Source organism: Protopterus annectens, chromosome 2.part1 (genome assembly GCF_019279795.1).
Source record: "Protopterus annectens isolate FY-2018-M chromosome 2.part1, PAN1.0, whole genome shotgun sequence".
NCBI lineage: Eukaryota > Metazoa > Chordata > Ceratodontiformes > Protopteridae > Protopterus > Protopterus annectens.
Window position 1 is genome coordinate 1504708669 of NC_056729.1, and position 17590 is coordinate 1504726258.

The window sequence follows — 17590 nt, forward strand, 5'->3', positions numbered from 1 at the left end:
GACCACCATGTACGTTTCTATAATTCATTAACTAAAACTTGAGAGGATTTTGAAATAGCAGCTCCCACCACTGTATGTCAGTCAGACCAACCCGAACTCACATTCCGCACAATGGCACATCAACATTGAAAAGTAACAACACGCTACTTGAGGGGGTCATTCATTCCAACCATTATTACAATAAAATTCTTTCTTTCTACTTGGGATTGTTGCGAGGTCCCTTACAGAACACACCCCACCCCCACAGCGCGCACACCTCCACGCATCCCGGGAAACAGTCTCCTCAGAAAATCACCAAGAAGAGTTAATTTATTCTCACTGGAGCGGCTGAAGACGCGCCTCTAGGCGGACAGGGAGGGGAAAATTCCTCATTTGACCTGGGGAGGTGACATGCCTGCGATTTCTCCTCCTCTCCGTTTCGTTTTGGGGAGAGGTGTAAGAGACGACCGTGTTTTATGTTTAGGTAAGATTTCTTCAAACTCACATGGGCTCTTCTGCCCAGCGGTGATAGAGGCGCGGAAGTACTTGAAGACGCAGCAGTGGTTGAAACAATGACAGCACCCTGACCGGTCCGGTACTGTGGGAGATACACACACACCTGTATGATTTAGTCATCTGGGACGTGATGCAGTACAATATAACTGGCCCGAACAAAATGTGCGAAACTCTTCAGTATAAAGCAGTGTGTGAGTGAACACAAAACGCATTTACTGTACTGTAACTCATTCCAGTCCTTAGGAAAACAAGTCGAGATTTAATCTGTCCTTTATACTGGATCCTCACAGGTTTTTCAAACTTTATGTCGGCAGGAAAAAAGGTGATTTGGGGATTTCGATGCCATATTTCCCTAGTATAATTGGTTGGCCGTTAGTTTACAGACAGTTGTGACCAGAACTACAAGTGTCAGAAAATGGAGCTGCAGACGTGGTGTGTGGCAATGTGTCTTCTTGGAGTAACAGTTGGTGGTACAGATGGGAAAGTGACTGGGACAAATCTTCTGCCTTCCATGTAAGTATAATAACTCGTATGACGCGTGTAACAAGGCTGTTCTTAATATGTACGGACATAGGCATACATACACACACACACACACACACACACACACACACATACGTGGGCAAGCCTGAGATTTCTGAAGAAGAACTGAGCTAGAGCGAGACAAGGGTCTGGCGTGACTCTCAGAGCCCACTAAGAGCGGAGCTTACAATCGCAGCAGTAGCTTAGTTATTTTATGTCTGGAAGTTCAGAGCAAATTATTTAATTAAAAAATATATATATAGTTACAGCCAAATAGACGTTGACATTCCAGCATTCACTTGACATTAGAAAATGCTGACAGTATGTTGATCACACTTCTTAACACCTTACAACTAACTACCCCCTTTGCCATGCCCAAGCTAAAGGTCTGCCAGCAACAAAAGATAGGAAAAGAATTGTAATAAGCGCACCATAGAAATACAGCACTTTGTATGCAGGAACAATAATGTTGCCCTGGCTAGTAGAAGGAAATTCATATTTGTTTTCATATTATGGTCTACTGATGATTTATTGTACAGTATCTTCACTGCACTTTCCAAGAAATGTTCAAATAGCCCCGTTAGATACACTGCCTAAAATGGAACAACAAAAGCCTTGTGAAATGCTGGATTTTGTTAGTTTTATGTTAGAAACAGTATTTCATTTCCTTTAAGGCAATCCACAATAATAGTAAAAAAAACTGTATTCTTAATAACAGAAATATTTGGGTACAAAATAAATACACACTCCCAGTGGACTGTACCCTTTCTGAGAAGTACACCTCCTCTGACTGTGTATTTGCTACAAAATGTAGTAATACTGGCAAACTTTGCCATCTGATAGACTCTGCCCTCCAGCAAACCATATCAACCACAACTGCCCTTTCCTCTTATGTATTTATGCCTCCAAAATGTTAGCCCCTTTCTGTACACAAGTTTCTCACTGAAAAAAACAAAGAAATATAGAACTGCAGTAACATTTTGCTGTTTCAGTTTGTGATTAGTAAACACATGCACTGATCCCAACAAGTCAAAACACTTTTTATTTTGTGCTAACAGTGATTGCACGATGACCTTGCACTTTTGTGTACAGGATGCCTCCCCATGCCTTCCCCCAAAAAGTAGCACAGCTCTGTGTACATTTCTTATGCTTAAAGTTGGGAAAAGTGAAAGAAAAAAAGGCTACTGCTACATCAATGTAGTAATTACAATATGCTGCTGTTGATCACATATACTCACCACCAAACAAGGCCACCTAGGCGGCCGCCTAGGGCACCACTTCAGCAGGGGCACTTTTCCAGTATTTATTTGGTATAGGTAGACCAGGATGGGGGCACCGGATAGTGTGGTGGGGGGACGCCATTTAGCCTTTTGCCTAGGGCACCAGTTGATCTAAGGCCACTAAGTACCTTTCTGAGATTCATAGCCCTGAGCTAAAATCAGAAAGAATTGAGAGACTGGGGTTTACCTCAGTAAAAACAAAGAAACACAAAAGGATTCTGTACATGCTGTCCATAGCACTGGAAGTGCTTTCCAAGCTCCCTTGAATTCTTTCCCTCACTGAAACGGGCTCCTCTTCTTCTGTGGAAGCATGCAAGCACTCTGGAGTAAAAAAAAAAAAAAAAAAAAAATAATAATGCACTCAAAATGAGCTGCAAATCTTCATCGTCTCTAGTATTCTAGCCAACCACAATGCTTAGATACGCAGAGTATACCTAATTAAAAGCATTCTCAGTCTGGAGATTTGGTCTGAATGAACAGTTCAGCAGTCAGCAATAACAAAAAAAAAAACTTGTAATTATGGCTCCGCTCTTTAACTGTTGGTTCATGACACAGAGCCAAGCTTATAGTTAGGCTCGAGCCAAGCTCGAGCTGGCTCTGGCTTGACCATCTCTCTCTATCTATTTTATATATATATATATATATATATATATATATATATATATACATTGTACAGACACACACCTATACATACTATACATGTATAAATAGATACACACACATACACACCATATATATATATATATATATATATATATATGTTCTCTCTTATTTTTCAGAAGCGAATCTGTCCAACCCAGAGGTGACTTCTTCGGCATAGGTGCCTTAAAACCTTTTAAGCATTTCACATCTAAGGTATGGGAAGAAAGTAAACTATTTCCCATGTTCAAGTTGTAATACTGAACTTGTACCAGGTTGTAGGCTGCTTGAATATTTCAGTAAGACATTAGGCAGAACTCAGCCATAATTGTTTTGTAGGAAGAAAAGCTTACATAACTATATATTTTGCCTACCTATCAGTCAGTTTTTCCAGCAGGCTCAGTTGGTAAAAATGTATGCGCCTCTGTGTTAATTTTGTGTATTTTAACTTGTTTTCAATATGTATGTGTATCTATTTTTATAGTTTTATATGCGATTTATGCTTAGCTCATGTTAGGCATAGCACTGGTTAAGGATGACTTTTAGGCAAGAGAATGCAAACATGAGAAGTACAACATTGCAAACAGTATGCATTGTTTTTAGTTTCTTAACAGGATTTTAGCAGGGTTCACAAGCCAAGAGATACTTGGAGGAAATATGGCTCCAGGTGAAGGGGAATAAAAGGTACATTATATAGTACATGCTGTAGTGGCACATTTGATTCGGTTATAATAATTAAAAATATAAATAACACATATACTCAGAAAGCAAGCAAGCAAAAAAAAAGCTGGGCAGCAATATAACTCAAAGTAAGAACACTGACTTTAGGTAAATGATAATATGTCTACAATACCAGTAAGAAATGTACATAAACTAAAAGCCACAGCAAAAGCTGCACAGTAATTAATATACCAACTGTAAGTGCACTGGAGTCATGTACGCGATTAAAGGTTTAATATAACAGGTGTAAGCACTTTACAAAATGTGTTGGTGGTGCGGGTGTGGGGGAATATTAGGATATACAATTAAGCATAATGCTTGTTCATTATTAGTATATGATACCATGTTATGTTCTGTGAAGGTTAAAATAAGAAGGCAGTACAGGGCACAGTGAGGGTCAATGTGCAATTGTGAGGCATTGAGCATACCTCTCTGGTGCAGTACAGGACTTAAAAAGCTATGTAATCACTTCATATCAATTATTGCTAATGGGCCTGTTTGACATAAAAAAAAAATACAGCGCCACTTGTTTGTATGCACACTTGTAAGTGCCACACCCAACCAATGCATATCTCCAGAAACAGAATGTGGCGGAGATAAAGGGTGCAAGAGTTGCCTGCCGCTACCAACAGTAGGATGCTTACTCCATCTGCATCCAAAGTGCTAATTACCAGGCATATGATACATTATGTGAGAGATGATCATCCCCTTATCTGCAGTTTTCCTTTAAGTCTCAACTTTTTTTCAAAAGCATGGGACCACTGGGACAGAATGTTTGAAAAGTGGGTAGTTTGTGCAACACTTGATCAGGTTTGAAAGTGCAGCTGTAAAGCATTATAGAATTAAGTATGCTACAATGTATATTTGTGGACTGTAGAACAACACAAAGCTTTGTTGTACTGTACTGGCTCACTGGCCATTTCGTGCAGTAATGGGTGTGGCTAGAGTGATTGACAAGCCTAATGACTGTGATGTAGTATGCAAATGAATGATTGGCATGTCATGCAGATTTGCCAGTGACATAATGCATACATTGATTGTTAATTAGTACCTGTTCCTGCGGCTTTGAGGCTCCAGAGTTTTAGCAGAGTTTCATCAATTAAGAGGTGCAGGTCTGTAAGGTTATATATACATATATTTTAACCTATTCCATCTCCTTAACTGGATTCAGGATAGCTGAGATTACAGGCAGTCACTTTATAAATGCTGCAAATTTCATTTTACTGAGTACAGCACTGTATTCCGAACTGATGTCATTCAAAAGTACCACTGCGCGTAAGGAGAATATAACCATCTCTAAGGATTTATTTGCATTTGCTATGGAAAGTGCAGCGATACACTAAGTGATATACTACAGAAAAGTTGTATTTGTATTCCTGTTAGATATACTTGACATCTAACCTCTAGTGTGTTCTGTTGTGACTTTAGGCAACCAGTCCATAAAAATAAATGACACAATACATATAATTGTACTCCTCATGCAAGCTGCTTTTTAACATAACACAAAGTAGAAGTGTGAGGTCTTTTCTCTGAAATGAGAATGTTGTGACCTCACTTTCAGTGATTTTCCATTGGTGTGTTGTCAGGCAGCATAAATATCTTAAAGTATATGTTCCAGAGACGACAGGTGTGTATGTGTTCCAATTCCCCCACCTCGCTGGCTGAGCTGCTAGCATAGTGCATGTTAACTTTAATGAAATATCAAGTTACTTAAGAATCTTAATGTATGTGCCAGCAAGCAGGTATATGCTATAGTAGTTTTTGAAGCTAACATATTTTGTTACATGTCTCTTCTTAACTCTTGAATGTTGTGACTTAATCAGAACAACTCTAGTGAACATTTTTCATGTATTTGCACTGGTCGGTGTTCCTCAATGTAGTGCAGACTCGGAGTTGATATACTGAAGTAGCGAGGGGTGCAGGGGGAGGCTTTCATCCCTCCAAAAGTAAAGGGAAAACAGTAATGAAACAAGACTTAAGGAGAAAAAAGAAATAATCCGTAAATAGTAAGCCACTTCGGCTACAAAACAACTGCCTACTATAGTTACATACAGAGAAATGCAAATCAGTGAATTAACAACTTCGCAGTATCTGCATGACGCATGCTGACAAACCTCGATGAATATTCATGCGGCCGAGAAACACATTCCATTTTTTATTCATGACTAAACTGTGATGTCAACTTGTTACTGAATGCTGGGAGGGGTTTGTGCATCTCTTGCTTATGCGCATCCGGTGAACCAGTACAGTACAACATTGCCCATCACAAATTGAAACTGTTGGCTTTTAAAATATAGAAATCCAAATCCAAATGATTCTTCTGTACATTAAAGACGAAACATAGGTAAACTATCGTCAGTGTTCTTGTGCTTGGTGTGAATTGTGGCTCCTGATACCGGGTTGTGTCTGCTTGGTTCTTCATTTGGATTTCTATAGTTTGTTGCAGAGTCGTTGAAATTTGGGCTTTTAAAATATCATTGAAGAGTGTATAAGGTCAATTCCTTCAACAGTGTAGAGGGCTTTTGAGAATTAAGACGAGTGATGTACCTTTTAATGTGTGGCATTTGAGAAATGTATCCGTTCCTCTCTACATTTTTTTTCATGCCAACAAAGTTGCCTCAGCCATTACAGTTTAACTTAATGCATTTAAATTAACTTTTTGTGATGACCTGTTATTTTATTTTTTTTCCATAATATTTCTTTATTGTTTTTCATTATTTTCCACAACAAAACACTCACAAGAGAGTAAGCCAGTGATAATTAAGGTAGTACTAACAACAATATATTTAAAACATATTTACACTATTTACATGAATGCTTTCATATTTTTTCTTAGTGGTAGAGAAAAAAGGTTGTTTCCTCCAGGGTTAATGTCTTAGAATATTGGTTTCTAAAACATGATCTGTTTCCATGATGTAAGCTGATAAGGTTTCTCGGCCAAAATTTTATGCCAGAATGATATTGAAGATCTGTTCCATAACTTCAGATTATATGGATTATTGTTTTGCTTGTTTAGTATTAACTTGTGGGCTAATATATGTTTTATCGCTAATGTCTTAAAATTTTCCCATGAAGTTTTAGATGGGGTTAACCAATTTGTAGCTATGTAGAGTTTCATTAGCAGAAAGATATTAATTAGGGTGGTCGTTTGGGTTTTAGATAGGTTGTTTGGAGAGATATGTAGTATTGTAAATTCCCAAGTAAGCGTTGAAGCTTGGTATCCCATTTTTTGTAATTGTAGTTTCAGGGAATCCCAAAGTTTAAATATACATTTGCAGCTCCAGAACATATGCAAAAGGTCAGCAGTTTCATCTTTACAATGTGGACATTTTGGTGAGTTTTTAGGGTTAAATTTATGCAAGCTAAGGCGCGTGTAATATGCATTATTGTATATCATGAGTTGAGTGAAAGCTAGCTTCTGAAGGGAAATAGATTTTTTCGTTAAATTAAATGCTTGTAGTATTTTATTTTCCTCAGTCGATGGTATTTTTTCCCTCCAATTAGACAATAGTAGCTGGTCTTGAAATTTCATGTCTTTTAACAATTTGTATGAACATGTTATAAATTTCCTATTTTGAAGAAGGGCTTGCCATAATGTAACACATTTCATTAGATCATCTTTATTAATGAATATGTTTTGAAGATAACTTGTAGACATTTCTTTGATCTGTCTCAAAATCAATAGATATGATTTAGGAAGGCCCAGTTGATGTCTTAATTCATGAGCAGAACCATTAAGATATGGGTATATATCTTGTAGTGTTAAGTTAGTTATAAGTGGGAACCTTTCCAGATCTATTAGTTGATTATTGATTTTCAGGTTAGGATTTTTATGAATAGGTTGTAGGATTAACATATGATGGAAGAGATTTACTGATCTAAAGAGTTTTTGTGTTAATGATATATAGGTTTTAATGTGTTCCATTAGATTATATGTTGTAATGTTTTCACTATTTAAAAAAGGTAATGCTTTGGGGTTTATGTTCAAATTTTCTATATGTTTAAAACCCAGTCTTAACCAACATGGGAACCAATTTTTACTTCATGAGTCATAGTTTGCAATTCTTAGTGTTCTATTCACATTTATGATTAAGTAGTAGTTTTCAAAATTAGGTAGATCTAATCCTCCTCTACTTTTCGGGGTTATCAATTTATCATAAGATATTCTACTTTTTTTTTGGATCCCATATAAATTTAGCAAATTCAGTATGAATTTGTTTAAAAAATGTCTTGGGTATTAGTATCTGAGCAGACATAAAATGTATAATAATCTGGGTAAAATATTAATTCTAATGATCGACACTTTTGCTAATGTCGGTAATTTCAGATTTTTCCATCTCTTTAAATCACATGATATGTGCTCCCAGTTTTGTTTAATATTATTAAGATAAAAAATTTTGTTATCTGTAGAGAATGTAATTCCTAGATATTTGATCTTTTCCTCAGGATTAATTTTTCCTACCAGTGGTAAAAGTGAGAAAGGTTTTGGAGTTCTTAAGGCAAGGATATTGTTTTTTTTAAGGTTTATTTTATAGTTTGATATTAGTGAAAAATCATTAATAGCGGATAGTATTTTTTGAGTGTCCGATATTGGAGTTGTACAGTATATGTTAAGGTCGTCTGCAAAAGCAGACAAGGAGATTTTTGTATTATATATTATTGGGGCATTGTGGTAAATATTTTGTTTGATGTTTAAGAAAAGGGGTTCTAAATATATGTTAAATAATAGGGGAGATAGAGGGCATCCCTGTTGTGTACCATTTCTTTTTTTTTAAAACAAATTTATTGTTTTAACATATAAGAGAAATATCATAACAATTTTATACAAATAATTAAAAATAGGTATTATTATAATATTCAACAAAACAACTAAAGTATTTACAAAGACATCCACTACAATCAGATCAATTAATTAAACTAAAATACTGTGCTATTGAAATTAGAATTTTTTTAACAAATTTTGTAAATTATCCCATACAATAAAATGTGATGTTTTTCTAGTTGTTCTCATTCTAATTGTGCTTATTTCCATATGACACATTATATTCATAACATTTTTAAATTCATTGAACGAAGGAGGTGTATCTGAAATCCAATTTCTAGTTATTATTTTCCTAGCCATTGCTAGGATAGACCATAACAAGGGAAGCTTAATCTTTTTAACACATTGAGGTACAGGTGTGTTGAATAATATAAGAGACTTAGAAATAATGAAATTATCTGTAAAAGAGCCTGCAAAATTCATTAATTGACTTCCAGTATTCTTTCAACTTCATACAGTCATAAAACATATGAGCCCAGTCAGCATTAATTTCTACATTACATCTCTTACATAGATTATCTTTATTATTAATTTTATTCATCATCAAAGGTGTATAAAAGATCTATGTAAAATTTCCATGTATAAAGTCTCCAGACAATGGAAGATGTAGTTCTATAAGCAGATTCCAATATATATTGTTTATCTTGTTGAGTTGGTGGGTCCCCATTAATAGAGGTGAAATAATTCCAGTATGAATCTACATTGTAAAAAGTTTCTTGTCTGATAATTTTATGTATATATGAAAGTTTACCTTTATCAGAAACTTTATGCTGTAAATTTATTATCAAGTAATCAATCAGTTTTGGAATAGATTCTTTAACTGTTATAGACATTAGATCTATTCTATCAATGAGATGTTGTCTAAAGATCTGAACCTCTAACCAGCAAGTTTCTCTTAGATCAAATTCTTGTTTTAAGAAATCTAGATTTTAACTTTATTATCAGATATCAGCTGATACCAGTACTTTAGATTATTATCTATAGCTAAATGAGCTCCTTCAGAAGTAGATGACATAAGCATACCCTGAGTATAAATTATAGGGAATACAATAAAATTCCATTCCCTATACTTAGGGTACATGAATATAAAGTTACGATAACTAATAATAATATTTAATGGGTAACAGACCATATGTTTAGGTGTAATAGGTGAAGTACAAAATTCCTTTAGCAACCACAACATGGAGTTATTTATAATCATATTTTTATGTGTTAAGGAGATTTTCATGAAGTGCATACTAATTAGCTCCCAATAATCTTTCCATTTTGCGACATATGACCGATCTATTAATAAAGTAATAACTTTTATAATAGAAGAGATAATATATAAATTAAAGTCTGGAAAAGAAATACCCCCTTGAGACCAGCTATTAGTATGTTTCTTTAATGCAATCCTAGGTCTATTAGGTGCCCATAAGAATTTTAACATTAGTGTATTCAGTTTCTTGGTAGTTATTTTTGTAGGTGAAAGTATTATTGATTGTATTAAGTATAAAATCTTGGGGAATATTATCATTTTAATAATTGTAAGTCTCTCCTCCATAGTAAAAAACATATTATTCCAGGTATTAAAAAGATTTTGTATATTAAGAAAACAGGTATTATAGTTATTATATATAATAGATTTAATATCTTTAGATAGTATTATACCTAAATAAGTTATCTGACCTGAGTTGGGTACATATTTAGTAAAATCACTAATGAGAGTATTTTTCGTGTATATATAGGTAGTATTTTAGTTTTTTCTTCATTGAATATTAAACCAGAAATACTTTTAAAATTCATCATTTTATCAAATAAAGACTGCATAGAAGAATTAGATCCTGCTGATGTAATTAGAACATCATCTGCAAAAAGTTGAATTTTTGATGTTGTATTTTCTTCTATTTCAAAACCCTCTATGTCAGTACTGTTTCTAATCAAATTAGCCCAAGGCTCCATTACTAAAGTGAATAATAGTGGAGAAAGTGGACATCCTTGCTTTGTACCTTTAAGAATGGGTATTTTTGTGAAACATATGTTCCTACCTTAATATAAGCCAGCGTTCCTTTGTATAAATGCTCAATTAAATTTACAAATGCATCAGAGAAATTTGTGCACTTCCGTAAGGTAAACAGATAGTCCCAACTTACTGAATCAAATGCTGAACCTATATCAAGACTAATAAGTGTTAAATCTTTCTTTTTCCTATTTGCAAAATCAATTAATGTTAAAGTTCTTCTTATATTATCAAAAGTATTTCTATTTACAATGAAGCCCGTCTGATCTATGTCTATAATGCCGGGATAATTGTCTTCAATCTATCAGCAAAAATACTCATAAACATTTTATAATCAACATTAAGTAATGAGATGGGTCGATATGAAGAACATCTAGTTGGATCTTTATTAGGTTTTAAAATTGGTGAAATAAATGTATATTGCCAAGATGGGGGTTATTAACTCAGTTTGGGCCAGAATAAAACCTTATGTATTAATGAATATGTAGTTTTAGAAAGGATTTTATATATCTCTGGTATAATACCATCATTACCCGGTGCTTTGTTTGATTTAAGCTTATTTATTTGTGTAATAACTTCTGTATATGAAATACTCTTGTCCAATAGTTTAATCTGTTGTTTATTAAGCTTTTTATTCATGTTTGTGGTTATAAACTCCTTTATTTTATCTTTAGGTTCCATGTTAATGTTGTTATGGTTAATCTTGTGAAAGTGATTTCTAAATTCATCCAGTATTTCTGGTATACTAGAAACATTCTTCTTTTCCTTAGAGAAAATATTTCTTTGATATGGTTTTGTTTATTCAATCTTTTGTTTTATTTTTAAGTCTATGTAAGTATTTGGGGCTTATTGAATAAGACAAAACTTGTATTTCTCTAAAGTTATTTTAACTTTATGAGTTAAAATTTCTTTGTATTTCTCATTTAGTTTGTTTATTTCTTCAATAACTTTCTTGTCCATAATATTTTCTTTATTATTATGTTTATAAGAGTCTAGTTTACTTTGAATATCTAACAACTCCTTATCCCAAGATTTCCTTTTGTTATTATACCATCTGATACTTTGTCCATATAGATATGATTTTAAGGCATCCCAAACATAGACAATGGAGACTTCAGGAGTATTATTTATGTCTAGAAAATGTTGTACTTCTGAAAGTATATATTCTTTATAGTCTTTTAGCTGAGTTAAGTATGCTGGTATCCTTTTGATCTGAACATTATGAGTAATTTTATCATGAATTCAAAAACAATTGAGTTATGATCAGATATAGGACACAAAATGATTTTGGAATTAATTAAATCTGTTACCATCTGGTTAGAAATAAAGACCCTATCTATTTTTGAATAAGTTTTGTATCTGTTAGAAAAAAGGTGTATGGTAATGATTTTGACTCTATCTGATTATTAATATCATTCAAATGATAAGAATTAGCAAAATCATTTAAATGTTTTGCATTAGATGTAATTCTTCTTTTCTTTATAGTGGTAGTATCACTTTCATGTAGTATACAATTAAAATCACCAGCTAAAATAATATCCCCTATAGAGAATGATATGATCTTATCAATATGATGTTTCGCTGTATTAATACCAATTCCAGGTATCCAGTATACATTAATTAAAGTGTAAGTCTTCCCATTAATTTGTATTGTAACCATACAAAACATTCCTTTGTCATCCTGATAAGACTTAATGGTTTTAGGAATGGGCATACTTTTATTCCATAAAATAGCCACTCCTCTTTTTTTCTGAGTGTGCTCTGAACTAACCAATACTGCATACTTATTAGTGGCTAGTTTATCAATATCTTTTTTCAAGAGATGGGTTTCTTGCAGGAAGACTAGATTGGCCTTGTGTAGATTAATGTATCTTATTAGGCTTGCCCTTTTACACGGATTATTCAATCCATTAATGTTTAAAGAAATTCCTTTTAAAGATGTCATTTGGCATTTTTAAAACTCAAGAATCTTATGATCGAAATAACAAATAACAAGATAAATAATGTTACATCTCCTCTTTTAGGTGTACCTTTAAATATAGCTGTATTTATTAAATCTCTTATGGGATTTTGTATAGGATTCAATTTTGTTTGTAGTGACAATGAGTGTACAAAATATATTGTGGATGTCAAAACTATATACATATAACAATGAACAAGTGAAAATAATGTAAGGATTAAACCTTGCATCCCGCCTGGAGTTGAAAACTCCAACTTAGAGCAGTATTTACTACTCAAGTTAACCCCTACCCTAAGCAGCAGTACCTCAGCTACCACCTTATCAATTTAATACTAGTTATATTTAACTGAGGTTAACAGTTTTCAATTCAATTATCTATCAAGACAAAACTACACATTTGGTAAAACAGCATCATATAAACTAAAATAAACTTTTTTTTTTTTTAAAACTGTTCATACTATTATATAGATCTATGTAATATATAACACTTGAATTCTAATAGCATTCAAATAATCTTAATGTTAGAAATCAAGAGGAGAGAAAATTATGTTCTAACATTCATTTAAATCAAAAACTTTGGCTAATATGATTCAGACATTACATGCATTAAGATGCATCTATTTTCTGTCATGTGAATTCTATCAACAGCTTCCAAAAAATCTTGAATTGTTTGTATATGAGCATTTAATTAAACTCATTATTGTCAATAGAGTAAAATATTGTATTAATAAAAATTATTATAAATCATATTGCATAGTTATGCAGATTCTCAGAAACACCTGCTATTACCTAAAAAAAAAAAAAAAAAAATGCCATCACACACATAAACACAGACACACACACATACATATACACACACACATATACACACACACACACACACACATACATATACACATACACATATATACATAGATACACACAGACACACACACACACACACACACACATATATATATATATATATATATATATATATATATATATATCTGATCTCACTGAGTTGTGTGTTAGTAGAGCACTATCCTACTTGCTGTCCCTAGAATAAATCTGTCTGCTTTATACAAAATAATGCACAGCAAACACATATTAGTAACCAGATTTTACAATCATGCTAACCTACTGCTTTAAAATATATCACATGACATTTCTTCCAGAATAGAGTTATAAGATTATTTATGCTTGCCAATCAGATGAATTAAATGAGTTATAGTAAAGTATATGTTTGGGACACAAGTTTTAACACAGATTATTATGCTACTGTTAAGTAGAGTTTCAAAAACATTTAAATAAATGTTTCATTTTCTATGCCTTCTAAAATAAGATATTTACTTGCTACAAGAAACTACATCATCCAAACTCATCATAACTGACATATTTTATGAATAGAGTATTTTTCCTGAATCTGTGGTGTGTCAGTGTGATAACCTTGTCAATGTTTATACTAACTGCTTTCAGTTTCTCTGTGAAAATTCTGTGAGTGAAGCTTCTGAGGAAACTCATGGACACTATGCATGAGACAGCCCACATCCCAGATTGTCTCCCTTAACATTTTGGCGGGAAATTTATTAAAACTTGTGGCAAACATTCATTTTGTCAATAGAGTAAAATATTGTATTCATAGAAATTATAAATCATATTGGATAGTTATGCAGATTCTCAGAAAAAAAGCCATCACACTCACACACACACACACATACATACATACACACACACACACACACACACACACACACACACATATATATATATATATATATATATATCTGATCTCACTGAGTTGTGTGTTAGTAGAGCACTATCCTACTTGCTGTCCCTAGAATAAATCTGTCTGCTTTATACAAAATAATGCACAGCAAACACATATTGGTAACCAGATTTTACAATCATGCTAACCTACTGCTTTAAAATATATCACATGACATTTCTTCCAGAATAGAGTTATAAGATTATTTATGTTTGTCAATCAGATGAATTAAATGAGTTATAGTAAAGTATATGTTTGGAACACAAATTTTTAACACAGATTATTATGCTGCTGTTAAGTAGATTTTCAAAAACATTTAAATAAATGTTTAATTTTTATGCCTTCTAAAATAAGACATTTACTTACTACAAGAAACTACATCATTTAAACTCATTATAACTGACATATTTTATGAACAGAGTATTTTTCCTGAATCTGTGGTGTGTCAGTGTGATAACCTTGTCAATGTTTATACTAACTGCTTTCAGTTTCTCTGTGAGAATTCTGTGATTTGAAGATTCTGAGGTAACTCAAGGACATTGTGCATAAGACAGCCCACATCCCATATTGTCTCTCTTAACATTTTGGCGGAAACTTATTAAAACTAGTGACAAACATTCATTTAGCAGTGTAAATGCATCTAAACATGACAGAACCTCCACAATGTATTCCACAGATCATCACAGCCTCTATGCAAGTGAAATTAAACTCAAAATTACCAACAAGCAATAAAACTCAGCATTCTTCTCCCAACTCAATTTTCATACAAATCCTATTATTCACTGTGCCCACACAGTCTAAAGCATTTCTATATATTAATAAAGAAAAGAAAAAGAGAGTAGAAAATAAAAGGGAGTGAGGCAGAAATAAAAAATGTAAGAGAAAGCTGTAAGAAGTATATACAATGGAATGTTACTTACTGTTTATATTAATAGAGTTAAAAATAAAACATATTATTTACTCTTATTTAGTTCTGATTATTATTAGTTAAAGCATGACAGATTATTTACAAACAAGCATAAGCAGTGTAATCAAGAAAGTATAATTAGAAATAGCATTTGAAGAACTTATAAACTTTTACAAGAAATAAATATGTTATTATTCTATTAATGATATTTTCATTACTGTTCTCGCCCTGCCCTCCCCACCCTTTACCCACTACATAATCTAAATAGAATGTCATTGTTTAAACAAAGAAAATAATAAAAGAAGAAGGGAAAAAAAAGGTAAAGATAAAAAAATGTATCAAATTACTAACCTTACTTTTTCAGAAAGAAAAACAAATCGAGTCACAGCCTGCCATTAAATCCTCAGGCATTTTGACTGGTTATGAAACAAAACATTTCTTTGCACATAGAGAATAACTTTGATTAAATCTTTTCCAAAATATTTGTGGCTTTCTGGAAATGCAGGAACTATATTCAAAAAGATTAATAATGAACTAAAATGATGAGAGAGAAAAAACATATAACAAATCATTTGTTTTTTAGTCTCTTCTTCTTCTCTGAAGTCTTCCAGGAAGCTTCAGTTGCCAATCTCCTTAATGAAGAACTAGCCCATTCCATTTCTTCTATTTTATCCAAAATCCTTTTTTCTTTGACAAACAGTAAAGCAGAGTCTAAATCATCGAAGACCTTAGGACCATCAGGAAGGAAGATTTTAAGCTTGGCAGGAAACAGAAGGTATGTTTTAAACTGTGCTTTTTAAGCTCCCTTATTAGTGGCAGAAAAACTTTTCTTTTAGCAATTACCATGGAAGAATAGTCATTGTCAAAACGCACAGTTGTCTCATTAAACTTAACAGGAGCTTTAGCCCAAGCAGATTTAAGAACCATCTCTTTATCAAAAGATGATAGAAATCTAACTATAACTGATCTAGGATAGTTTTTGTTAGAGTTAGTATTAGCTATAGATCTATGTGCTCTTTCGATACCAAAAGAGAATGCTTCTGGTAAATCTAAAGTTTTAGGGAGCCATGTTGTTAAAAAGAAGTAATATTGTTACCTTCAATATTTTCTGGCAGTCCAAAAATCTTAATGTTATTGCGCCTAGATCTATTTTCCAGGTCATCCAGCTTTGTTTGTAAATGTGTATTTTGTTTCAGCAGAAACTCAATGTTGATTTCCTGTTCTTGTATTTTATTTTCCATGTCATTCACAGCTTCTTCTATGCCTGTCATCTGGATCTTCTGTTGTTGCAGGTCCATATGTAACAAGTCTATTTGTTTTGTAGTTTTTCTATGAAAGTGTCTATTTTAGTATCCATTTTATCCATCTTAGCAGTAAGTTGCTGGACTATAATTATCAGAGACTGAAGTTCTTTCTTGATGCTGGAGTCTTGAGAATTTGTCTTACTGGAACTCATTTCAGACTGATAAACTGACAGGAAAATTTCCAAAGTAATTTCTGACAGGAATATTATTAAGATTTCCTTTCTTTTTTAGATATAGTTCAAGAACTATATAAAACAAACATATTTAGAAAGACAATTACTTCAAGAATTAATTTTTTAAGTAATTAATTCCTGTCAATGTAATGAAATTGGTGGAGCTGAAGAAATCTGCTGCTATCCTGTGTTCATCCTTGGCCACGCCCCCCGTTGTGTACCATTTCTGATTTGAATTCTGTTAGACCATGTTTTATTTATATATAAAGTTGTATAAGGGTTGTTATATAGTGTTTGTAAAGTCAGGATAAATTCATGGGGTATGTTAAAGTAGGGTAAGATCTTGAATAGAAATGTAATGTTGACTCTATCAAAGGCCTTCTGAGCATCTATGATAAGTGCATACATGTTTAAATTATTTTGTTTAGCATATGAAATTAACGTGTGAAGTGTTAAAGTATTATCACTGGATTGTCTAGATGTTAAGAATCCAGATTGTTCATTAGAAATAATTATATTAGTTATTTTCTTCAGTCTATTGGCCAAAATAGATGTTAGGATTTTGGTGTCAATATTTAGTAGTGATATGGGTCTATAGTTGTCATGGTGACCTGTTATTTTAAAGTAGCAAGCCATAGCCTGTAGGTTGTTCTGCAACTGCTAAGCAGGTATTGTTATGCAGATGTCTTCCATGGCAGTATAGCAACACTGTTTCCATTTGTCCCCATAATTTCACCTAGTGTGATCTTATTATCATTTGTTGATTTACAAGCTTAAGACTAGTGTCTCCAGTCTGCAATTTATTATGTGAGAACTATATATATATATATATATATATATATATATATATATATATATATATATATATATATATATATATATATATATATATCTATATATTTATATATCTATATATATATATATATATATATATGGGTCTCCTTCTAATGACCGAAACGCCGATTCGCCGACAGTGAAATCACCGACACGAAACGACCGACAACGCAGTTGACCGACACGCT

General features: G+C 32.9%; 1 protein-coding gene across 1 annotated transcript in view; it reads left to right on the plus strand.

Moving 5' to 3' along the window:
• Window positions 1–443: 443 nt before the first annotated feature.
• LOC122794985 (EGF-like and EMI domain-containing protein 1) overlaps window positions 444–17590 on the plus strand; it is a 766388-nt gene continuing 749241 nt past the window's right edge. Inside the window, exon 1 of the mRNA XM_044063575.1 lies at window positions 444–1008. Within this exon, the coding sequence (XP_043919510.1) occupies window positions 911–1008 (98 nt within the window). The 5' untranslated portion in view covers window positions 444–910. The remainder of the gene's footprint in view (window positions 1009–17590) is intronic.